General features: G+C 41.1%; 2 protein-coding genes across 2 annotated transcripts; both read right to left on the bottom strand.

The window, feature by feature from the left end:
• Nucleotides 1-3,557: 3,557 nt before the first annotated feature.
• On the bottom strand, nt 3,558-6,672 carry pcna (proliferating cell nuclear antigen). Its single transcript, XM_085425978.1, has 6 exons — nt 6,306-6,672; nt 5,329-5,426; nt 5,172-5,239; nt 4,889-5,083; nt 4,208-4,331; nt 3,558-4,110 (listed from the first exon to the last, which is right to left on the bottom strand). The coding sequence occupies exons 1-6, from the start codon at nt 6,524-6,526 to the stop codon at nt 4,034-4,036; spliced, it is 783 nt and encodes a 260-aa protein (XP_085282104.1). The 5' UTR covers nt 6,527-6,672; the 3' UTR covers nt 3,558-4,033.
• Nucleotides 6,673-8,730: 2,058 nt separating this feature from the next.
• LOC146657694 (putative aminopeptidase W07G4.4) lies at nt 8,731-16,551 on the bottom strand. The gene is made up of 16 exons (XM_085425974.1): nt 16,438-16,551; nt 15,604-15,645; nt 15,427-15,517; nt 14,572-14,720; nt 14,360-14,468; nt 13,944-14,071; nt 13,777-13,876; nt 13,517-13,592; nt 13,344-13,429; nt 12,583-12,687; nt 12,269-12,344; nt 12,074-12,192; nt 11,905-11,988; nt 10,482-10,539; nt 9,319-9,500; nt 8,731-9,228 (listed from the first exon to the last, which is right to left on the bottom strand). The coding sequence occupies exons 1-16, from the start codon at nt 16,446-16,448 to the stop codon at nt 9,094-9,096; spliced, it is 1,551 nt and encodes a 516-aa protein (XP_085282100.1). The 5' UTR covers nt 16,449-16,551; the 3' UTR covers nt 8,731-9,093.
• Between the last annotated feature and the right edge of the window lie 99 nt (nt 16,552-16,650).

Raw genomic sequence — 16,650 nt, 5'->3', positions numbered from 1 at the left:
TTAACCTGGATGGCAGTGCTTAATTAAATATTGAGGCAGCTTAAATGGCTGCGCTGTCGCTTTGTTTTATCGGTCACTTCCTAAAATGACAGTCCCATCTTTTCCCTCGCTCCTCTGCATCTGGAGACAACACACTTCTGCTCTTATCTGAAGCACTGGCTCTATCAGGTAGACACAATGTACTTTAGGAAGTAAAATAATGCGAGCACAGCTGCACGCACGGCTCTGTGGAACATTTCATTAGAGGGTAAAAAGCTAGTGAGTGCTGGAATGAATTTAGACATTCAGGTACTAGGAGTTATGAAGCACATCTCATCAGATCTATCTGACATGAATGAATGCATTAAAAAAATCCTCTTTTCGTGGCGCTGGGTGAAAGCTCAGCCCTTTCAGCAGAAAAATTCAGATGGAGTCTGGGATTACAAAAGCAGGCAGTCTACTGTGAGGTTATAATCTGCGCTGTCTCTCCCCTGCTGTCCCTTATCTCTGGCTGCCTTTATCCTTTATTCAACTGGGACAGGTAAAAGCAAAGTCAGATTGCTCACTGACAGCCTGAAGATGAGAAAACTCCTCTAAATGGGGAAATGTTCTCAAAGGAAAAAGTCTGGGAAATATTTACTTTGTTGCTGTGTGGTAACAATGAGAAGACTGATACTAGGTAAAAAGCATACCACCAAGTTTGGACACGCGCACACAGCCAGACTAGGTCCTGAAAGAGCAAAATCCTTCATCCCTAAAGCTAACCAATTAACCCGTGGTATACTGTTTAATCCTTACATAAACAAACAATTTGCCACTGAGCATTAACTAACCCTCTCAGTCTCCTGGCAACTGCTAGGCGGGAGATATGCTTCAGTTTTCTGTATGGATTAAAGATACATGGTGCACTGTTCATTTTGCATAGAGCACACATGAAGGTTCATGCTGTTTTTAAACTGTCCAAGATGTTAGGCTAAACTAAGGCCAGGACAACCTATCTGCAGACAAGAAAACAAAGCAGGTGGTTATAGGCCAGGAGCAGCCATCTACAGCTAGCCCCAAGCCCCAGCATTGTATGAAGTTATGCTAGCCCTCCTGTTAAGGACATGTTTTTACCCTTTAAATTAAACGAGGTACATATCATGTGGTATTGCAGGTAGATACCTACCTACTTGCGATGGCCTTAATTGTATCCAGTCTGTATGCAAAGCTCAGTGTAGCCTTAAACTTGTTGGCTTAAACTAAAGCCTGAAATTGGCTGTTAAACTGTGGGATGCTCCCCAGCCGAGCCACTAGGGGGCCTTGGAGACTGACTGGAAAATAAAGGGATCATGTCTGAAGGAGACCCATTGCAGAAGCCTGGGTTCAAATCTGCTAATCTTGAAATTATTTTATTGCACCAGAAAAGGTTTAAGAACGATTACCAAGTTAAGACAAGTGTCTAGTCTGTAAGCTAGCCTAAGCTAACTACAGCCTTTTTTTTTACCCAGTCTGAATTTCTACAAACCTTAAACCTTCACTTTGCTGTCGCTATGCTAAATCATCTATTTTTACAAGGACTAAGCTAATTAACATTAACAATTAAAGTTTTTTCATGAGGCTTTATTTCAATTAACTTTCCTAACAAAAACATGACCTACGACTGGTCTTTGGTAGGCCTGTGGTGCTCTTTCAAAGATTTTGTTTGGAGCTCATAATGTTGCATTCGTAGGGACGATGATGAAATTAACATAAAATATACAAAAATAAAAAAATTTGGGATTTATAATAAAGTTGGGGAAAAAAGAAGCTAAGTTTACATGTTTTCAGGTGTCTCCATTGCATAAAAGCTGCATGTATAGAAGCACCAGTGAAACCTGGAAGCCATGTTTCTACCACCTTCTTTGCTGTTGTTGAAATCTCCCATATATTAAATTTCAGGCCTCTTTGAGTCTCTCAATTATAACATGTCTGGGTAGACTAATCAAAAAGACTTCTGTCTTTTTGTAAGCCTCTGCTGCTCAAATGTTAGTTTCCAACAAAAACATTAAAAACAAGTAAATCAAGACTAAAACAATTATTGTACAATTCTGGGTTAAAACAATGTTTCTGTTCTGCCTTTTGTTCCCTGTTTTTATAAAATTGCTTTGTGAAATTGAAGTAAAAAAATCTGCTACCTTAATTTTTCCAATCTCTTAGCTTGATATTTACTAACACTACCAGCTAGTTTGTAGTTATGTCATGTGGCAGACTGCTTTGTGTAATGAAACACAGGCCGTGCCAGATGCGTCTGCCAGTCAGATTAAAGCTTTATGAGGATTAAACGGACTCTACAGTGCCTACTGCCCTCCAACACAGATAACACAATCAGCTGCAGCCACACACTCTTGTTTCTCAGATGCATTTCTTGCTGCATGTTAAGTGATTTCTCTGAATATGCACAAGTTTGTTCAGTTTGGTCATCGACCTGCAGGGGCACAGAGCTGAAGCTCCAGAGGACCCTGACTCAAACAGCTTATCTATGATGTTTGCGATTCTGGGAAAATCCATTAAAATCCCCTTTGTCTGGTTGAATAACTGAAATGCAGTGAGTTCACAGTTACACAGTTGGAAACAGATTATGAAAAAGGATGCTGGGCAGCTGTTAGATTTAAGTGCAAAATAAACTGAAATACTTTTTGAAAACTGCAAAATTGTGTTTTGGACCATGAAGATCTTTTGTGCACAGTCTTTCCTGCAAAGGAAAATTCCCGAATGAGGAAGAAAATCATCAGGATTGCAATAAAAAAAAAAAAACTATTTTAGTCAGTTTTTAACTTTGCAGGTCATTTGTTTCACCCGAAAAATAAAATCAGAAGTAGCAGAAGAGCATCACCTAGTGGCCATTTCTGATTACTGCATCATGTTGACTCAATGAAGATTGAATCAATACGATTTGGGGAGGTTTTTAGGAAAAATAACAAGAGTTTGCTGATCAAGTTTTATAACCTTAAATGCAAACTTGGGTCTTTTCTTTTACAACTGATAAAAACTGTGCAGTGACAGAACTGATTTACATTTCTTAGCTTGTGAATGTGAGAGAAACCCCCCCCAAAAAAACAGGACATTATTTACTTTTTTCTTAATGATTCTGATGATGAACAGGCCAGATGGATCGCTTTCATTCTTATTAACTCTTAGCAAAACCCTGTTTTTAAATAGAGAACATGACCTGTTTCTCAAAAAAACAAAACTATTTATAACAAGTCAACAGACAGGAATGACAATACTTAGAGGATTTTTGTTTATTTGTTTCCAAATCACAAAAACTTTGATTTTTTTTTTTAGATTTGATTCCTTTCTTGAGCCGTAATTTCACGTCGCTGTGGTTTGCAGATGGTGCAAAAAAGAAACATTTCATTTTACAGCTAGTGTCAGTGTTAGATCCTACATTTGATTACACCTAAACTCAATGTGCTCAACATAAAAGATAAAAACTTTTTTAAAAAGCTGTGTAGGTCTGTACCTTGGTGCAAATGAGCATAACAGCTTAGAGATCTGCAAGGAGTGTGATAAATACAGAAAGAATATTCACACATGTCCAGAAAAACGAGACAAAATTATTTTTAAACAACCTCAATTATTTATTTGGGAATGAATCCATGAATACAAAAACATTGCGTTTGACTGACAGTGCTGAACCACAGGAAGTATTTACAAATGTGTTATCTACAAAAGAAAAAAAGGGAGGAAAAACGAAAAGGAAATATGACATTTTAAATCTGCTTTCCCAAAAACGGGCAAAAATAGAGAGCGACTCTAATTTAGATTGAGCAAGTGCTGACATTTACACTGGGGATGTCTGGACCAGAGCCGGGTGCTCTGAGGCTTCACTGCATCACGCAGATGGCACCATTCATACAGCTGACAGCTGGCTGCTTATAAAAGGCCGACCTTCCACCGCGGACAGCAGATCAGAAACCTCGGGGCAGAGTGATCGACCGCCATGAGATCACTTCAGTGCTTCAATCACTCGGGACAAGTCGCAGTCGTCTCGCTTTTCTCTATTCTCCCTTTTTGGTCTGTTAGAAACACCTTAAGAAGCCTCCTCATCAATCTTCGGTGCCAGGTAGTATTTGATGTGCCCCATGTCAGCAATCTTGTACTCCACCACTGTAGGGAGAAAAACAAAACAAACAGTCAAGTCTAGGCCACGACACACCAAACGAAGAATCCTGCAGTCATTTGAGGGAAGAGCAGATGCACGTACCCAGGGGGATATCAGCGGACATGCTGAGAGTGACGGTCTTGGAGAGTGGCGTGGCCTTGGTGAAGAAGTTCAGGTAGTTGAGGGCAAAGATCAGCTGGACGGGTTCATTCATCTCAATCGTAACCTAAACACAGGAAGGGAAGAGCCAAGAACTTAACAGGTGCTGCCACACTCACTCAGATCACCAGCTCATAGAGTAAATAAGAAGCTCTAAAGTAAAGGCCTTAATTGCTGTCTCAGCATTAAGATGGCAACAAATATTTAAGAATACTTGATTTATTTAAATTAAAAAAAAAAAAAAGTTGGTCTTAAATCTGCTGGTAACTAATTGATGCCTTTAAATAAACAGTCATGAATTCATGACACTGAAACATCTGCAGAGCTTTCAACCTCCACCTGTACTCTGTACAAACAGCAAAAGTCACTTCTTGGTAGAAACTTAAACTGATCCAGTCATAGGTCAGTATTTCTCTCTTTTTATTTTATTGCGTTTTTACTGTTGAACAGCTTGTGAGTGCATTACTGCCACCTTCTGGCAGTAATAGCACATTACACCAGGAGCCAGTTAAAACGGAGCACAAAATGCATATTTAAACCATCACATTTTAATTATTTCACATGTAAATTTTATGCAATTGTCTTGCCCATGTCTGCCAAAACATGCTGAGCTCTCATACTCACAGCCTCGTCCTCTTTGTCCACATTGCTGGTCTGGGACAGCTTGATGTTTCCTGTGCCCAGCTCGCCTGAGGCGGAGAACTTGACTCCATCCTTGGCGCAGGAGATCATGACGGCGTCGCCGATCTGTGAAAGGTCACGGCAGATGCGAGCGAACTCCCCGGAGGGCATCTTCACCACACAGCTGTACTCCTGCTCCTGGAGGGACCGACAGACATGGAAAGGTTAGCAACCGTGTGAGGAAAACCCTGCCGTATACAAATTGAGGATGTAACAGCTGACTTACCGGAATACCAAGCTGCTCCACATCCAGGTCCATCAGTTTCATCTCATAATCTGACACCTTCTCCTGGTCTGCAAGATTGAAGAGAAGCGGTAAATACACCACCGTGACACCACCAGTCAGACTGATGTTACTGAATAAACATAGAATTCAAACTTACTGAGAGTCTCAAAGACGAGGGCGAGCGTGTCTGCATTGTCTTCTGCTCTGAGGGTGATGATGTCCTCATTTCCGGCACACTTCAAGATTTTTGACATACTGGATAAGAGAGGTAAAAAAAATAAATCAGTAAACTTTAGTCTCGCTGCATTATAAAATACAACAAAACTAAATAAATAACTAATATAACCACGTCATTCACACAATAAATCATATCCTTTCCGCAAAATATAATTGAAAATTTCAACAAGTAGTGAGTAGTTAAATAAAAATATCATTCAGTCTGTTCTCTTTTTAAAAGAAGGACCTGCAGCGACAACAGGCTAAACAATAAAACAGTTTAAAATAAATATTACTAACAGTCTAATTTGCCGATTAAAAAGCGTTGTAAACAACTAAACAGGCAGTGACGTAGGAACGGAAGTGGTATTTCCCGGGTTCAACAACAATTCCCGCCAACTATCCCGGCGCACAGTTTGGCGCTAAAACGCTGTCACCGCGCAATCACAAAGCAGCGGAACTCTCTCAAACTGCTCCAATCGTAATTTAAACTTTAAAATGTTTTTGCCCCCTTAACAACATCTAATATACAAAGCGCGCCATTTCAGAGCGGTCACTAAAGAGTTAACTAAGTTCAGGAGGCAGACATGCCCGGGCAACTCCGCCAAGATGGCCTTGTTCTTTGTCAGCATCAGAAGCTGCATTAAGATGTAATAAAGTGCGCTTAAAAGGGGCTAAAAGCGATCGTGAGACTCAAAAATAGTGACCGCGTCACAAACCAAGCAGCCATTTTTTTTCCGTGTTATTAGACTCGATAAACTTTGACAACTCAACCTGTCAACCTGGGGACATTAGTCAGCAGAAACTCCTCTTAGCTAAGCCCCATCAAGAACCAGCAACGGGCTGGCATCAAACGGTGTTAAGACAGTATTTTCTACCTATAAGCTCTATTTTTTATGTTTGGTATATGTGCTCCACCTGCTCAGGTTGACTCCCATGGCGAGGTTCCTATCGCAGCGGTACGAGTCGAAGCCATCGTGCCGCAGAGTGAGCTGCACCAGTGAGACGTGAGAGGAGTCCATGCTCTGCAGGGAGATGCCGGACGAGCTGACGTCCCAGCAGGCTTCTGTGATCAGATCCTTCAGAGCCTCCAGCACCTTCTTCAGGATGGAGCCCTGGACCAGGCGAGCCTCGAACATGGTTGCTGTGGAGTTTTATGTCTGCGCAGATGAAAAGATGAGAAAGGCTTCTCTGAGAGCTCAGGTTTTGTGTTGCTGGCGAGCACAGACACGGCACGTGATTACCACTTTCACGGTACAGAGGAGTTTAAGCTGGAAGCGCGCGCTAACAGCCAGTTTTAATGATTCGGGGGCGCGATTGCGTCATTTCCGTTTCCTTGTCGACGCCACAACCGCTTAAAAGAGTGGGCGATTATTTCAGCCATGTTGGAGAGGACAATTTTGTAACCTGGACAAATTATACAGAATATTATACAACACTGTACAGCAGGGGTGTCAAACATAGGGCACGGGGGCCAGAATCGACCTAGCAAAAACTCAAATCTGGCCCACTGGATAATTTTGGAAAATGTGGGCATCACGTTTTGGAATTTTTTTCAGACGTTTTACAGGCTTTTAGTACCGATAAAGACCTTTCCCATAGCCATTCATACAACACCAAAGTAATTAAGAAATACATGAATAAATACCATAAAAGTTCTTGTTCCCTCCGGGTACTCCGGCTTCCTCCCACCGTCCAAAGACATGCAGCTTGTGGGGATAGGTTAATTGGATAATCCAAATTGCCACTAGGTGTGAATGGTTGTCTGTCCCGGTTGTTCAGTGATGACGCGACGAATCCTACTTCCGGGTCTAAAGTAGTAATATGGCTTTTGTGTTGTTAACATGTTTAATGTTATGTATTTTCTTCTATTTGATCTCAAAAAGCTCCTAAAACAGTCAGTGATCCCTGTTGACCTCCCTCAGCTTTTATTACCACTAATCATTTATTTAAGCTCAGTTTTTAAAACCTTAGGATGTAACTACAGCTCAGCCCATGCAGCAGTATATGAACGACTAACCTCGTATTGTGGATGGATTATCTCAGTTGTTCTCCCGGCTGAAGTTTGGTCCTTTTACAGCATCCTGCCATGCGATTACATTTGTTTCTGACCACCGAGAACACTCACGTTAACTTTTATCGAGTGGAAAAAAAGTTAGCTTGTTTATATTATGCTAACATAGCTGTGTCGCTAGCGGTCACATAGCACATCATTATATACCAGCTAGCCCAACTTCAGTAACCCTACAAACATCACTGCTGTTTAGTTTTCTGTCTTCATTTATGCTGGAAGTGATAGCAGAGCTGTACGTTTTAATTTGTTTCCAAAACCCCGCAGTCAGGACATGCTATATTGTATTTAGATAGAAGCTAGCGAGCTAACTCCCTGCTAACTTCTAACTCCGTTAAATGACATAAATTCCGTTTTCATGGATGCCTGGATGCTAAACTCAATTGTTACACCTGGTAGAGCAGAACGCTGATCATTTTATTAAAGATGAAAGACTTTAGACAGTTTTTCAACTCTCAGTAATGCCACAGTGATCATTTGATATATGGACCTGCAGCAGAGTTTAGACCCAGATACGGCTAGTGACGTCAGACTGAACAACCGACAGACTGGCGACCTGTCCAGGGTGTACCCCGCCTCTCGCCCTATGACAGCTGGGATAGGCTCCAGCGCCCCCCGCGACCCTGAAAATGATAAGCGGAAGTGAATGGATGGATGGAAGTTCTTGTTCATCTAAAGAAAAAAAAACAACAACTTTGTTTTATACATACAGGACAATCTGGGCAATGAGCAGTACATTTATTTCTTAAAATGTAAGTCCAAAGTGTAGCAGCTGCAATTTATTTTACTACAAAACAAAACTGAGACACACTGTTGTGATTTAACTTCTTTTTCTTATATTATGGTATCAGTCAGATTCAATCTGTAGTTAGACTTCTTTTCAGTGACAAAGTATTGAATTTAAATCAAAGTGGGAGCTAATCTTCACATCCAAAGTACTTGTTCTATATAAACAACAAAATGTATTTGTCATATAAAATGACCACTGTAATATGACTGTTTTGCATGCTAAATGTGTAAATTAACTGTAGCTATCACCTAACTATTCAAAATTTTACAAAGCTTAATAGTTAGCTAAATGTATCTAGTCTTTTTAAAAATAGGTTTACTACAAGTGCAACAATTTTGAACATCAGTTAGGATTTTCCAGTTTAAAAAAAAAAATAAAAATAAAAATCCATCACTTCCTTTTTTATTTTAAACTTGGTCCAAAGGCAATAAAAATGGGGCTTCCTCCTTGTAAGAAAACAAGTTACGTTGAGAGAACACAAAGACCTCAAAAACCTTTTTATTGATGAAGTACTTGGTTTGACAAGCACATGGTGTCACAAATTACACAAATCACATCTAAAGTCTGGTGCATACATACAGGCACACATAGAAAAGGATGTTACGTTTGCACGGCCATTTAACCCCTGAGAATGTACTGATTCAGGCCACTTGACAGGCTGGTTTGACACTTGATTCGGATATGAAGCAGCAAACAGTCTTACAGAAAAGCAGTCTGAGGTATTAATTCATGTCAAACAGGACAGATTATTTTTAATTTTTTAGGTGCTGTAGCAGGTGTTTCTTTTGTAATTGGATGGGAAGAAATTTGTGCAGGGTTTAAGTGCAGAGACTAAATTTCTCTGTTTAGAGATCAGAGAGTATGTAGTTGGTTGCCATGGTGACGATTGGGGCTCCTGTTGGTACACCTGGGAAAGGACCGCTGGACCCGGCGATGTCAATGTGGGAGTACGGCAGAGGGGCTTCAGAATCCACGCCGTGCTGTGGTGGGCACGCACAAGGTAACACAGGTCATTCCACACGAATGCACACATTTCACATGAATAGCAGATGAATAAAATCAGCAAGCACCTTGTCAAGTCCTGAAGCCATGATGAGGAAAGCTGCAGGTGTCTGATGTCCTCGAGGTGTAGCAGAGGATGGCAGGTTGTTGCACTGCAGGATGTCCTCGTACTCAGACTGGCCCTTGTGGAACTCATAGTCCTCGCGCCTGATAGTAGACACCTCAAACAAATCGCCCAGCACCTCTCCGGCTGCAAGGGAGAAGGCCATGTATTAGTGTAAATCAAAGGCAGCGTTCTGCCAACTGAAGGCAACATTGTGCTAGTATAGGACAAGGTAGGGTCATTTCACAGAATGAAAGTCACAGCAGACATTATCAGTGGTATCTTGCAGCTGCCCCTCAGCTAACATCAGTGGTTCCAGCTATGAGATCAGCAGGTTTATAGTGGTGTGGGCTGAATGCATGAAACAGGAACAAGATAGGACCCTGCACTGGTGGAAAGAGGTTTATGAAGCAATGTGCTTTTACTTCTTTTCAAGTATTTGCAATTCTTACAATAGCAGCATCTGCTGGGAAAACGGTAGTACTGCAATTTTATGAAAGCCTAAACTACAAAAACGTGCTAGGCCAACAGGAGTGGTCTCACTGACAATATCATTATAATTTGCTCCAATAATAGTTACACCGAAAAAAAAAAAAAGTTAAAAGCTGTTGAAAACAGATTCTAAAGAGGTCACATGATTCAATTTATATATAAATAAGCTTTGAAAGGCTGCCCTGTTTTAGACAGTCTGTGTAAAGATCTGGGAAGATTTTTCTAATTAATTAGACCCTAAATCAGGTCCCATAAATCTGTAGTCTGCACTAAAGTTATGTCTTAACTGAGTTCGATGCAAACATAATTCATTTTTTAAAACATATTGAAATCCAATTAACCAAAGTATCTGAGTAAATATGCAGCAATCAAGGAGTCCATTCATTGAATAATGGTTTTAGCTGTAATTGAAATGAGCAGAACAGAGTAATTCAAAGCATCATCTGTACAGTTAAAATAACTAAAGGACTGGTTATTCGGCGTTTCCTCTGTCAGTGAAGTTGTCTTGGCTGTTTTGGTTTGTACACCTGGCAAAACAGGTGAACTAACTCAACTGTTAACAAAATGATTCAGCTCCAGCTGAAAGAGCTGGAGAAGCCTTAGGTAAGTAGATCTATAATTGTAAATATTTCTCACCTTTCTGCCACTGAGCAGCGTTCCCGCTGCGATGGGCTGGTCCGTTATCCATGATGATCTAAATCAAAAAGTTCCAAACTTAACTTAGTACAACAATGATGATTAAAACACTGCTCTTATTTTTTTTTTCCTATCATAAAGGAGGGGTCACAGATTCTTTGTTTCATTTAGCTCAGAATTCAGACTGTTACTGTTTATGTACCACAACAACAAATTTAGGTCAGATTTCTAAATGCCAACTTGATTACAAAGAGATTATGAGTAAAATCCATGCTTTTCTCAATACGCATCACCTGACTAGTTTAGAAGATCTTAAAAACAAACTGGGAAACTGATTTGGGAGAATCTACCTCAGACCCAACTGGGCAAACTGTAGTCCAGTTTAAACTTGTACATAGTGGTCATTGGTCTGCTGATCATCGTGTGACTGATGCGGAGGATCCTGACCACTGTTGTATGTTTTGGCTTGTTTTCTAAAATGTGGACAAACAGCACATCCATCTCCATTGATTTCACCGTTTGGGGTGGCCCCATTAGATATCTCTCTAAGTGAACGTGACTGCCTTCTTATCTCTGTTGGCTAGAAGGCTCACTCTCTCTCCATGGAAGGATTTGTTGTCAAGTGCTTCCTCACAGAGGGTTGTTTTCCTCTCTTATTACTGTAGGTCTTTACCTCGTAATATAAAGCATCTTGAGGCGACTGCTTTTGTGATTTGGCACTGTATAAATAAATCTGAATTGAATTAAATTAGATCAGATACAACACATTTTATGTTACCTGGCAACCATTTATATAATTTGTATAGTATAAGCATGGAAGCTGTCATTACTAACACAGAGCAGTATTGGTGTACTGAATGCATGTGACAGAATGACAACATGACAACATATTTTTATACACGATTGAGTAAATATGTTAATGTCTGACTATATTCATATCCTTGATCTGGTTTTCTAGGGGTAGGGTGGGTTGGGTTTGAGGAATGTGTTCAGACTGTTTTTTGTTTTGTATTGATAAAAAAAATTAGTTACAATAGTGCATGCTCATTTTAAACATTGCCAAAGTAGTTAGTGTATGCATAAGAAACCCTGTAAGCCAAAAGCTCCATCTTCAGATTACTCTAAACAATCTGTTTTATTATTTATTTATTTTTTAACTTTAGGCTACAAGTCAGTGAGAGCAGATGTCCTCCGTATGTTCAGCTCAGGCACGCTGTTCTGGCCGTGAGCACAGAAGTCCCATTAGCCTGCTGTTCAAACCTTCTGTTTGCAAGGAGCACTCAATCAAAAGAAATTTGTTTTAAAGAGAGAGCAGCTATAACTGCTTGAGGCTTTACATAAATGGTTCATTTCAACTGTTAAACATGCTCTTGAATAAAAACACAGCTCTTGAAGATATTGTCTGAGTTTCAGCAGTACTCACAGAGTAGTTGGGTCCCATGGCTCTGATGGCGTGACCAGTCAGAGTGGCGATAGTAAACAGCTGCGGAGAAACTTCATTTACTGCCTGTGTGGAGAGCAGAGGTAAGGTCACGCTGAGAAGGAATGCAACTGAAAACTAACAGCTAAAGATGTCTCCCGAGCTTTCCGACCTTCTCCTTCATCTCGCAGAGCAGGTCGACCATCACCATACGACCCTCGGCATCAGTGTTTCCCACTCTCACCCTACGACCCGCACGGGAAACCACCAGCTCATCCGCCACGTAGCAATCTGAGTAAAATCAAAAAATGTCAGCTGACGAGACTCCACAGAAATATTGTGGAAAAACAAATGGAAGCCCACTGACCTGCACCCACGCTGTTCCTCACCATGGCCATCACGCCAACAACCTTCAGGTGCTGTGGCTTCAGCTGGGCTACAATCTGAAGTGCAAGAGGAGTTTCAAAAGTTTCACTCCACCATTTAAAATGTATCAAATCTCAGTATGTATAGCGGCCCTCTGAAGACTGCAGGGAGGCGAAATATTCACCTCTGTGCATCTAATAAGGTTTTTATTAACGGTGACTCAGCAGCGTGCAGAGCTGATTTATAGCCGAGTCACAAGTGATGAATATTTATTCCAAGTATTTATTGTTCAGGTGCAAAGAGGCGATTATTCACCTGGAAGAAGCCAGCGACAGCAGCAGCTCCACACTTGTCCCTGTGCATCCCGGCCATGACGCCACCAGCCTTGATGTCTGCTCCACCGGTGTCGTAGGTGATACCCTGGAAACGCCACATCAGAGGCACATTTGCTGACTAAGTACAAACGAATACCCGCCACTTCTTTCTGATTTCCTACCTGACACCTTCCTGCATGCCATTCTTCCTGTTAACTCCCATAATAATCAAACACTGTTACGAATCAATAATATATGCATCTGCGCCTCTATGGTGTTTACCAGATTGGATATGTAATGTAGTAAACAATCTACACCCTACATACAGTTCTAGCCCATCTGTCAACACAACCTGGCAACTCACAGCCAATTTAAGCAGTTAAGTGTTCAGCAAATCTGTGTAACACTGAAGAAACTAGCTCTCTGTTTTAGCTGGTGCTAAACTCTGAACATGCCGTAAGAGAGACATTTTAATCTGGATAAATACACTTTTGATCACAAGCTTATATCTGCTCATTGTGGGCATGAAGTTAGTCAATGCCATGGGCTCTGAGGTTAAATGGTGTAACATTCATATTTTATATGACTATATGATATTTGAGGGGGTTTTCATTTTGGGTTTAATATCATCTTGTAGGGTCTCAACTTCATAATATGAAGTACATTGGGCTGACTATTGTAATGATCTGGTGTTATATGAATAATATTTAAATAAAGCGATTTAATTGGTTCAAGGGCAGACACGTAAGAGTGTAGTCTCACCTTTCCCACCAACATGAGCGTCTTTTCGATCGGCCCCTCTCCGCAGTACTGCAGTTTGACGACTCGGGCCTGGTGACGGGGTACACCTGTAAAAGAAGAAAACATTAAATCAGTTTGATAGCTTTAAAAAAAAAAACCCATCTTAACAGCTTTGTGGGTCAGTGGCATCTTACTGTTGGCACAGCGGTTGACCGCAGCCAGGCACGGATACTCTTTCTCCAGAGTCTTCAGGTCGCTCACTACTTCAACCTGACGGTGAACAAACGCAGAGGTTTGAGGTGAGAAAACGTGGATTAAACTGTGACAGAAGAACCAAAGATAAATTTAAAAAAAAAAAAAAAAGTTGTAGACTGAAAATCAACAAAAATTCCAAATTCTGAATTTTTCTTAAAAAACAAAAGCAGAATATAGATGTAATAATACTCGTTCTTACCTTCACAGGGCTGTCTTTAAAGAGTTCCTGGACGTAATCAGCCACACGAGGAGCAGCCATACGTTCAGGGTCTGATCCACCGATGTCACGGTACGCCAGTCTGAGGGGGCCAAATGTGGTCAGCTTAGGAAACGTGTGCAGACAATGAGTTCAAGTATCTGACTCACCTCCCATTCTCCAGAGCATTAGCCAGCTCCACCAGCTTTGTTCCCCGAGCCTCTTCCGCTGCCCACAGTCCCAGAACACACACCTTGTGGTCATTTTTTTTCACGTTGCTCTCTCTCACTTCAAGAGGCTTTTGGGCACAAAGAGGGTGAATGAGTGTCCTTTTTGCACACAGATACGTTTTCTTGTTTTTAATTCATGGTTCCATACAGGGAAACTATCTGAATACAATTTCTAAACTTGGCCACAGCATCATTATGATTGCGGACAGCGTCTCTAGAGTGACTGTGTGTAGTGTCTGCAGCTGCTTGTGTCCACCTCACACACCTTTCGATTTCCATACATGGATGATAGCACTTATACACTAAACCTGTCATTACTGGCAAACGGTAAACCATCAATCAAGATATTTTCTCACCATGTAGAGTGCATGAAGGGCTCCGAGCGCAGCCACCAAGGTGTTGTTCTTGTAGTCTGCGTGTGGAGGGCACACCAGCAGGGGGCGCTGCATGCCAGCTTTTAAGGCACTGAAAGGGCAAACAGACACCACATGAGGTAAGAAACATGGAAGTAAACCAGCAATTCAAGTCAAAGAAGGAGAAGAAAAAAAGTCAGCTGCCTTCAACTGACCGCTGGATCCCGTTGACTGCTGCATCACTGAAGCGCCTGATGTCATCGTAGTCGCGGTTTACGGGGCCGGTGGAGGCAAACACCAAGCGGTTACCAGGAAGGCCAGGGACCTTGATGACCACCACCTCCTCCCCCAGACCGCTGTCCACCTAGAATCACCACAAAGCACAATGCATCAGTAGAGGGCAGTAGTAGTACCATGACTGCAGGACGTCACTGTCACACTGAGGTTTAGAGGGCAGGCAATTTCAGGTCCTTCAATGCAGCTGCTCACATCCATCACACTTCCTTAACTTCTTACTGTCACAGTAACATAACAGACTGTGTGATGCTTTTTCACACTAATGTAGCAGGAATGACAACAAGATATAATGACGAATATCTGCTAAAACTGTGCTGATTTAATAAAGTGATTGTTTAAATCTAATATAATGTAGCTTAAATTGAGATTATTGTTTGGTTTGTGGATCTTGTGATTACCAATCACTTGGTTCAATTTAAGATGATTTAATTTCATTTGGCCCTTTATTTGCTTTGGTGACGCCCTTATAGAAAGTTTCAGACAAGGTTTAAATGTGAAAGTGTTTTTCCATCAGATTTGGAATGCCCTGCCCGATGAGATCAGCCAGCCATGACTTGCTTTCTTTTTCATTAAGTTTGTAACAATTCTCCAAGGACATAAAACATGAAAATATACTGACACGTACCTTTTTTCTCCTTATTTTAACTTCTCCTCAAGTTTATTTTAATGTGGTCTTATTTGTTTAACCCTATTGTTTTAATCCAGCTTCTATGCCCATCTTTTGCACAACTGCAAGCAAATATATAGTCGAAAGAAGAGAGTCGGACTCTTACAGCACTGTAGTCCTGCAGTGGGGCTTTCAGGGACTCAAGTTCAGAGGGCAGGGATTCATGGCTCTGGGTCACTAAAACAATCCCATCAAAACTAGAAAGAAGAAACAAACGGTCTTTTAAGAAAATCAAAAGAATAAAAACTGACAGTCAAAGAGGAAGTGGGGCCCTGATACTTACTTCTGGTTCCTGAGGTCGCTCGTCCATTGGATGGGCTGGACGCTGGAGAGAGAAACTGCAATGTCAGCAGAGCCTAACACGATATCTCAGAAGACAGAGTTGCACAATCAGTCTTTTATAATGCAGGCTACTGATTAAAAAAAAGTGGGCCAAGGTTCTGTGTTGTCTACAGCTGCTAAGGAGTGTCACACAATACATTTCCTGTGGCGGTAAACACGTTTAGACTTTGGTTGTCCATGCAACTTGAAGCCAGAAATCTTGTTGCTTGAGCTAAAATGACTGTCTCCAGACCAAATAACCTGCGCTTTACAGGGAATAAAATACTCACGAGACTGACTCATTTCACATGAGTCAGATACTTCTGGCATCATATGACGCTTAGAAGAAGTAACCGAAAGTGAAAACTAGATATGAATAAATATCTGCAAGCAGGATGGTAGGTTCGGATTTATCCACATTTTAACTAAATAAATAACACGTAAAACAATAAATTCAATATCACGCAGCTGTGTGCAAAGCCAGTTAAACACGTGCTTAAACAAGTAATCACACTCACAGCAATATCATTACTACTACTTACGACTACTTAAAACTACGCGTTTATGTGAGACACGTGGATTAATATGGCCTCCTTTTTGCTATATTACCACTCTGACTTATTGCATTAAGTTTATATTACAGTAAAATATATCTTATTTTCACAGCCTGCTATTTGTGGGTTAAAATACAAAACATGTTGAAATTGGATCCGATTCTGCGCATGCGGCAGAAAGCTGCACGTCAGAAAACCGTTAAATTAGCCGTTTTGAATTTTAAATAAAACGTAAATACTACCTGGTGCACATTTTCTGTCGTCTTGCTCTGCTACCTTCAGGATGAAAAGCCTAAATGATCCTTCCTACACCGGTTAGGAATTGGTCACATGATCCACTCACGCTGCCTTCAGGGACTTCCGTAGCTGCAAGATAAAGACAAGCTTAGCCGTAAAGTGCTTTTTGGGTCGGCTAATAAAGGCAGCTTTGACACTAAACGGCTGGTTTCAGTGTG

The sequence above is a fragment of the Rhamphochromis longiceps genome, linkage group LG12 (genome assembly GCF_057381845.1).
Source record: "Rhamphochromis longiceps isolate RC_006_pf linkage group LG12, R_longiceps_female_GT1.1, whole genome shotgun sequence".
Lineage (NCBI taxonomy): Eukaryota > Metazoa > Chordata > Actinopteri > Cichliformes > Cichlidae > Rhamphochromis > Rhamphochromis longiceps.
Note: the sequence above shows the minus strand (reverse complement) of the source record. Positions and strands in the feature narration are given on the sequence as shown.

Excerpts from the sequence above, each read along its gene's own strand:
- pcna (XM_085425978.1), bottom strand. The coding sequence starts at position 6,526 with ATGTTCGAGGCTCGCCTGGTCCAGGGCTCCATCCTGAAGAAGGTGCTG. Across the intron at positions 5,240-5,328 it reads CCTCGTCTTTGAGACTCTCA|ACCAGGAGAAGGTGTCAGAT; the intron begins GTAAGTTTGAAT and ends TCAATCTTGCAG. Across the intron at positions 4,111-4,207 it reads GTCCGCTGATATCCCCCTGG|TGGTGGAGTACAAGATTGCT; the intron begins GTACGTGCATCT and ends TTCTCCCTACAG.
- LOC146657694 (XM_085425974.1), bottom strand. Across the intron at positions 15,518-15,603 it reads AGCGACCTCAGGAACCAGAA|TTTTGATGGGATTGTTTTAG; the intron begins GTAAGTATCAGG and ends TCTTCTTTCTAG. Across the intron at positions 13,593-13,776 it reads TTAAAGACAGCCCTGTGAAG|GTTGAAGTAGTGAGCGACCT; the intron begins GTAAGAACGAGT and ends GTTCACCGTCAG.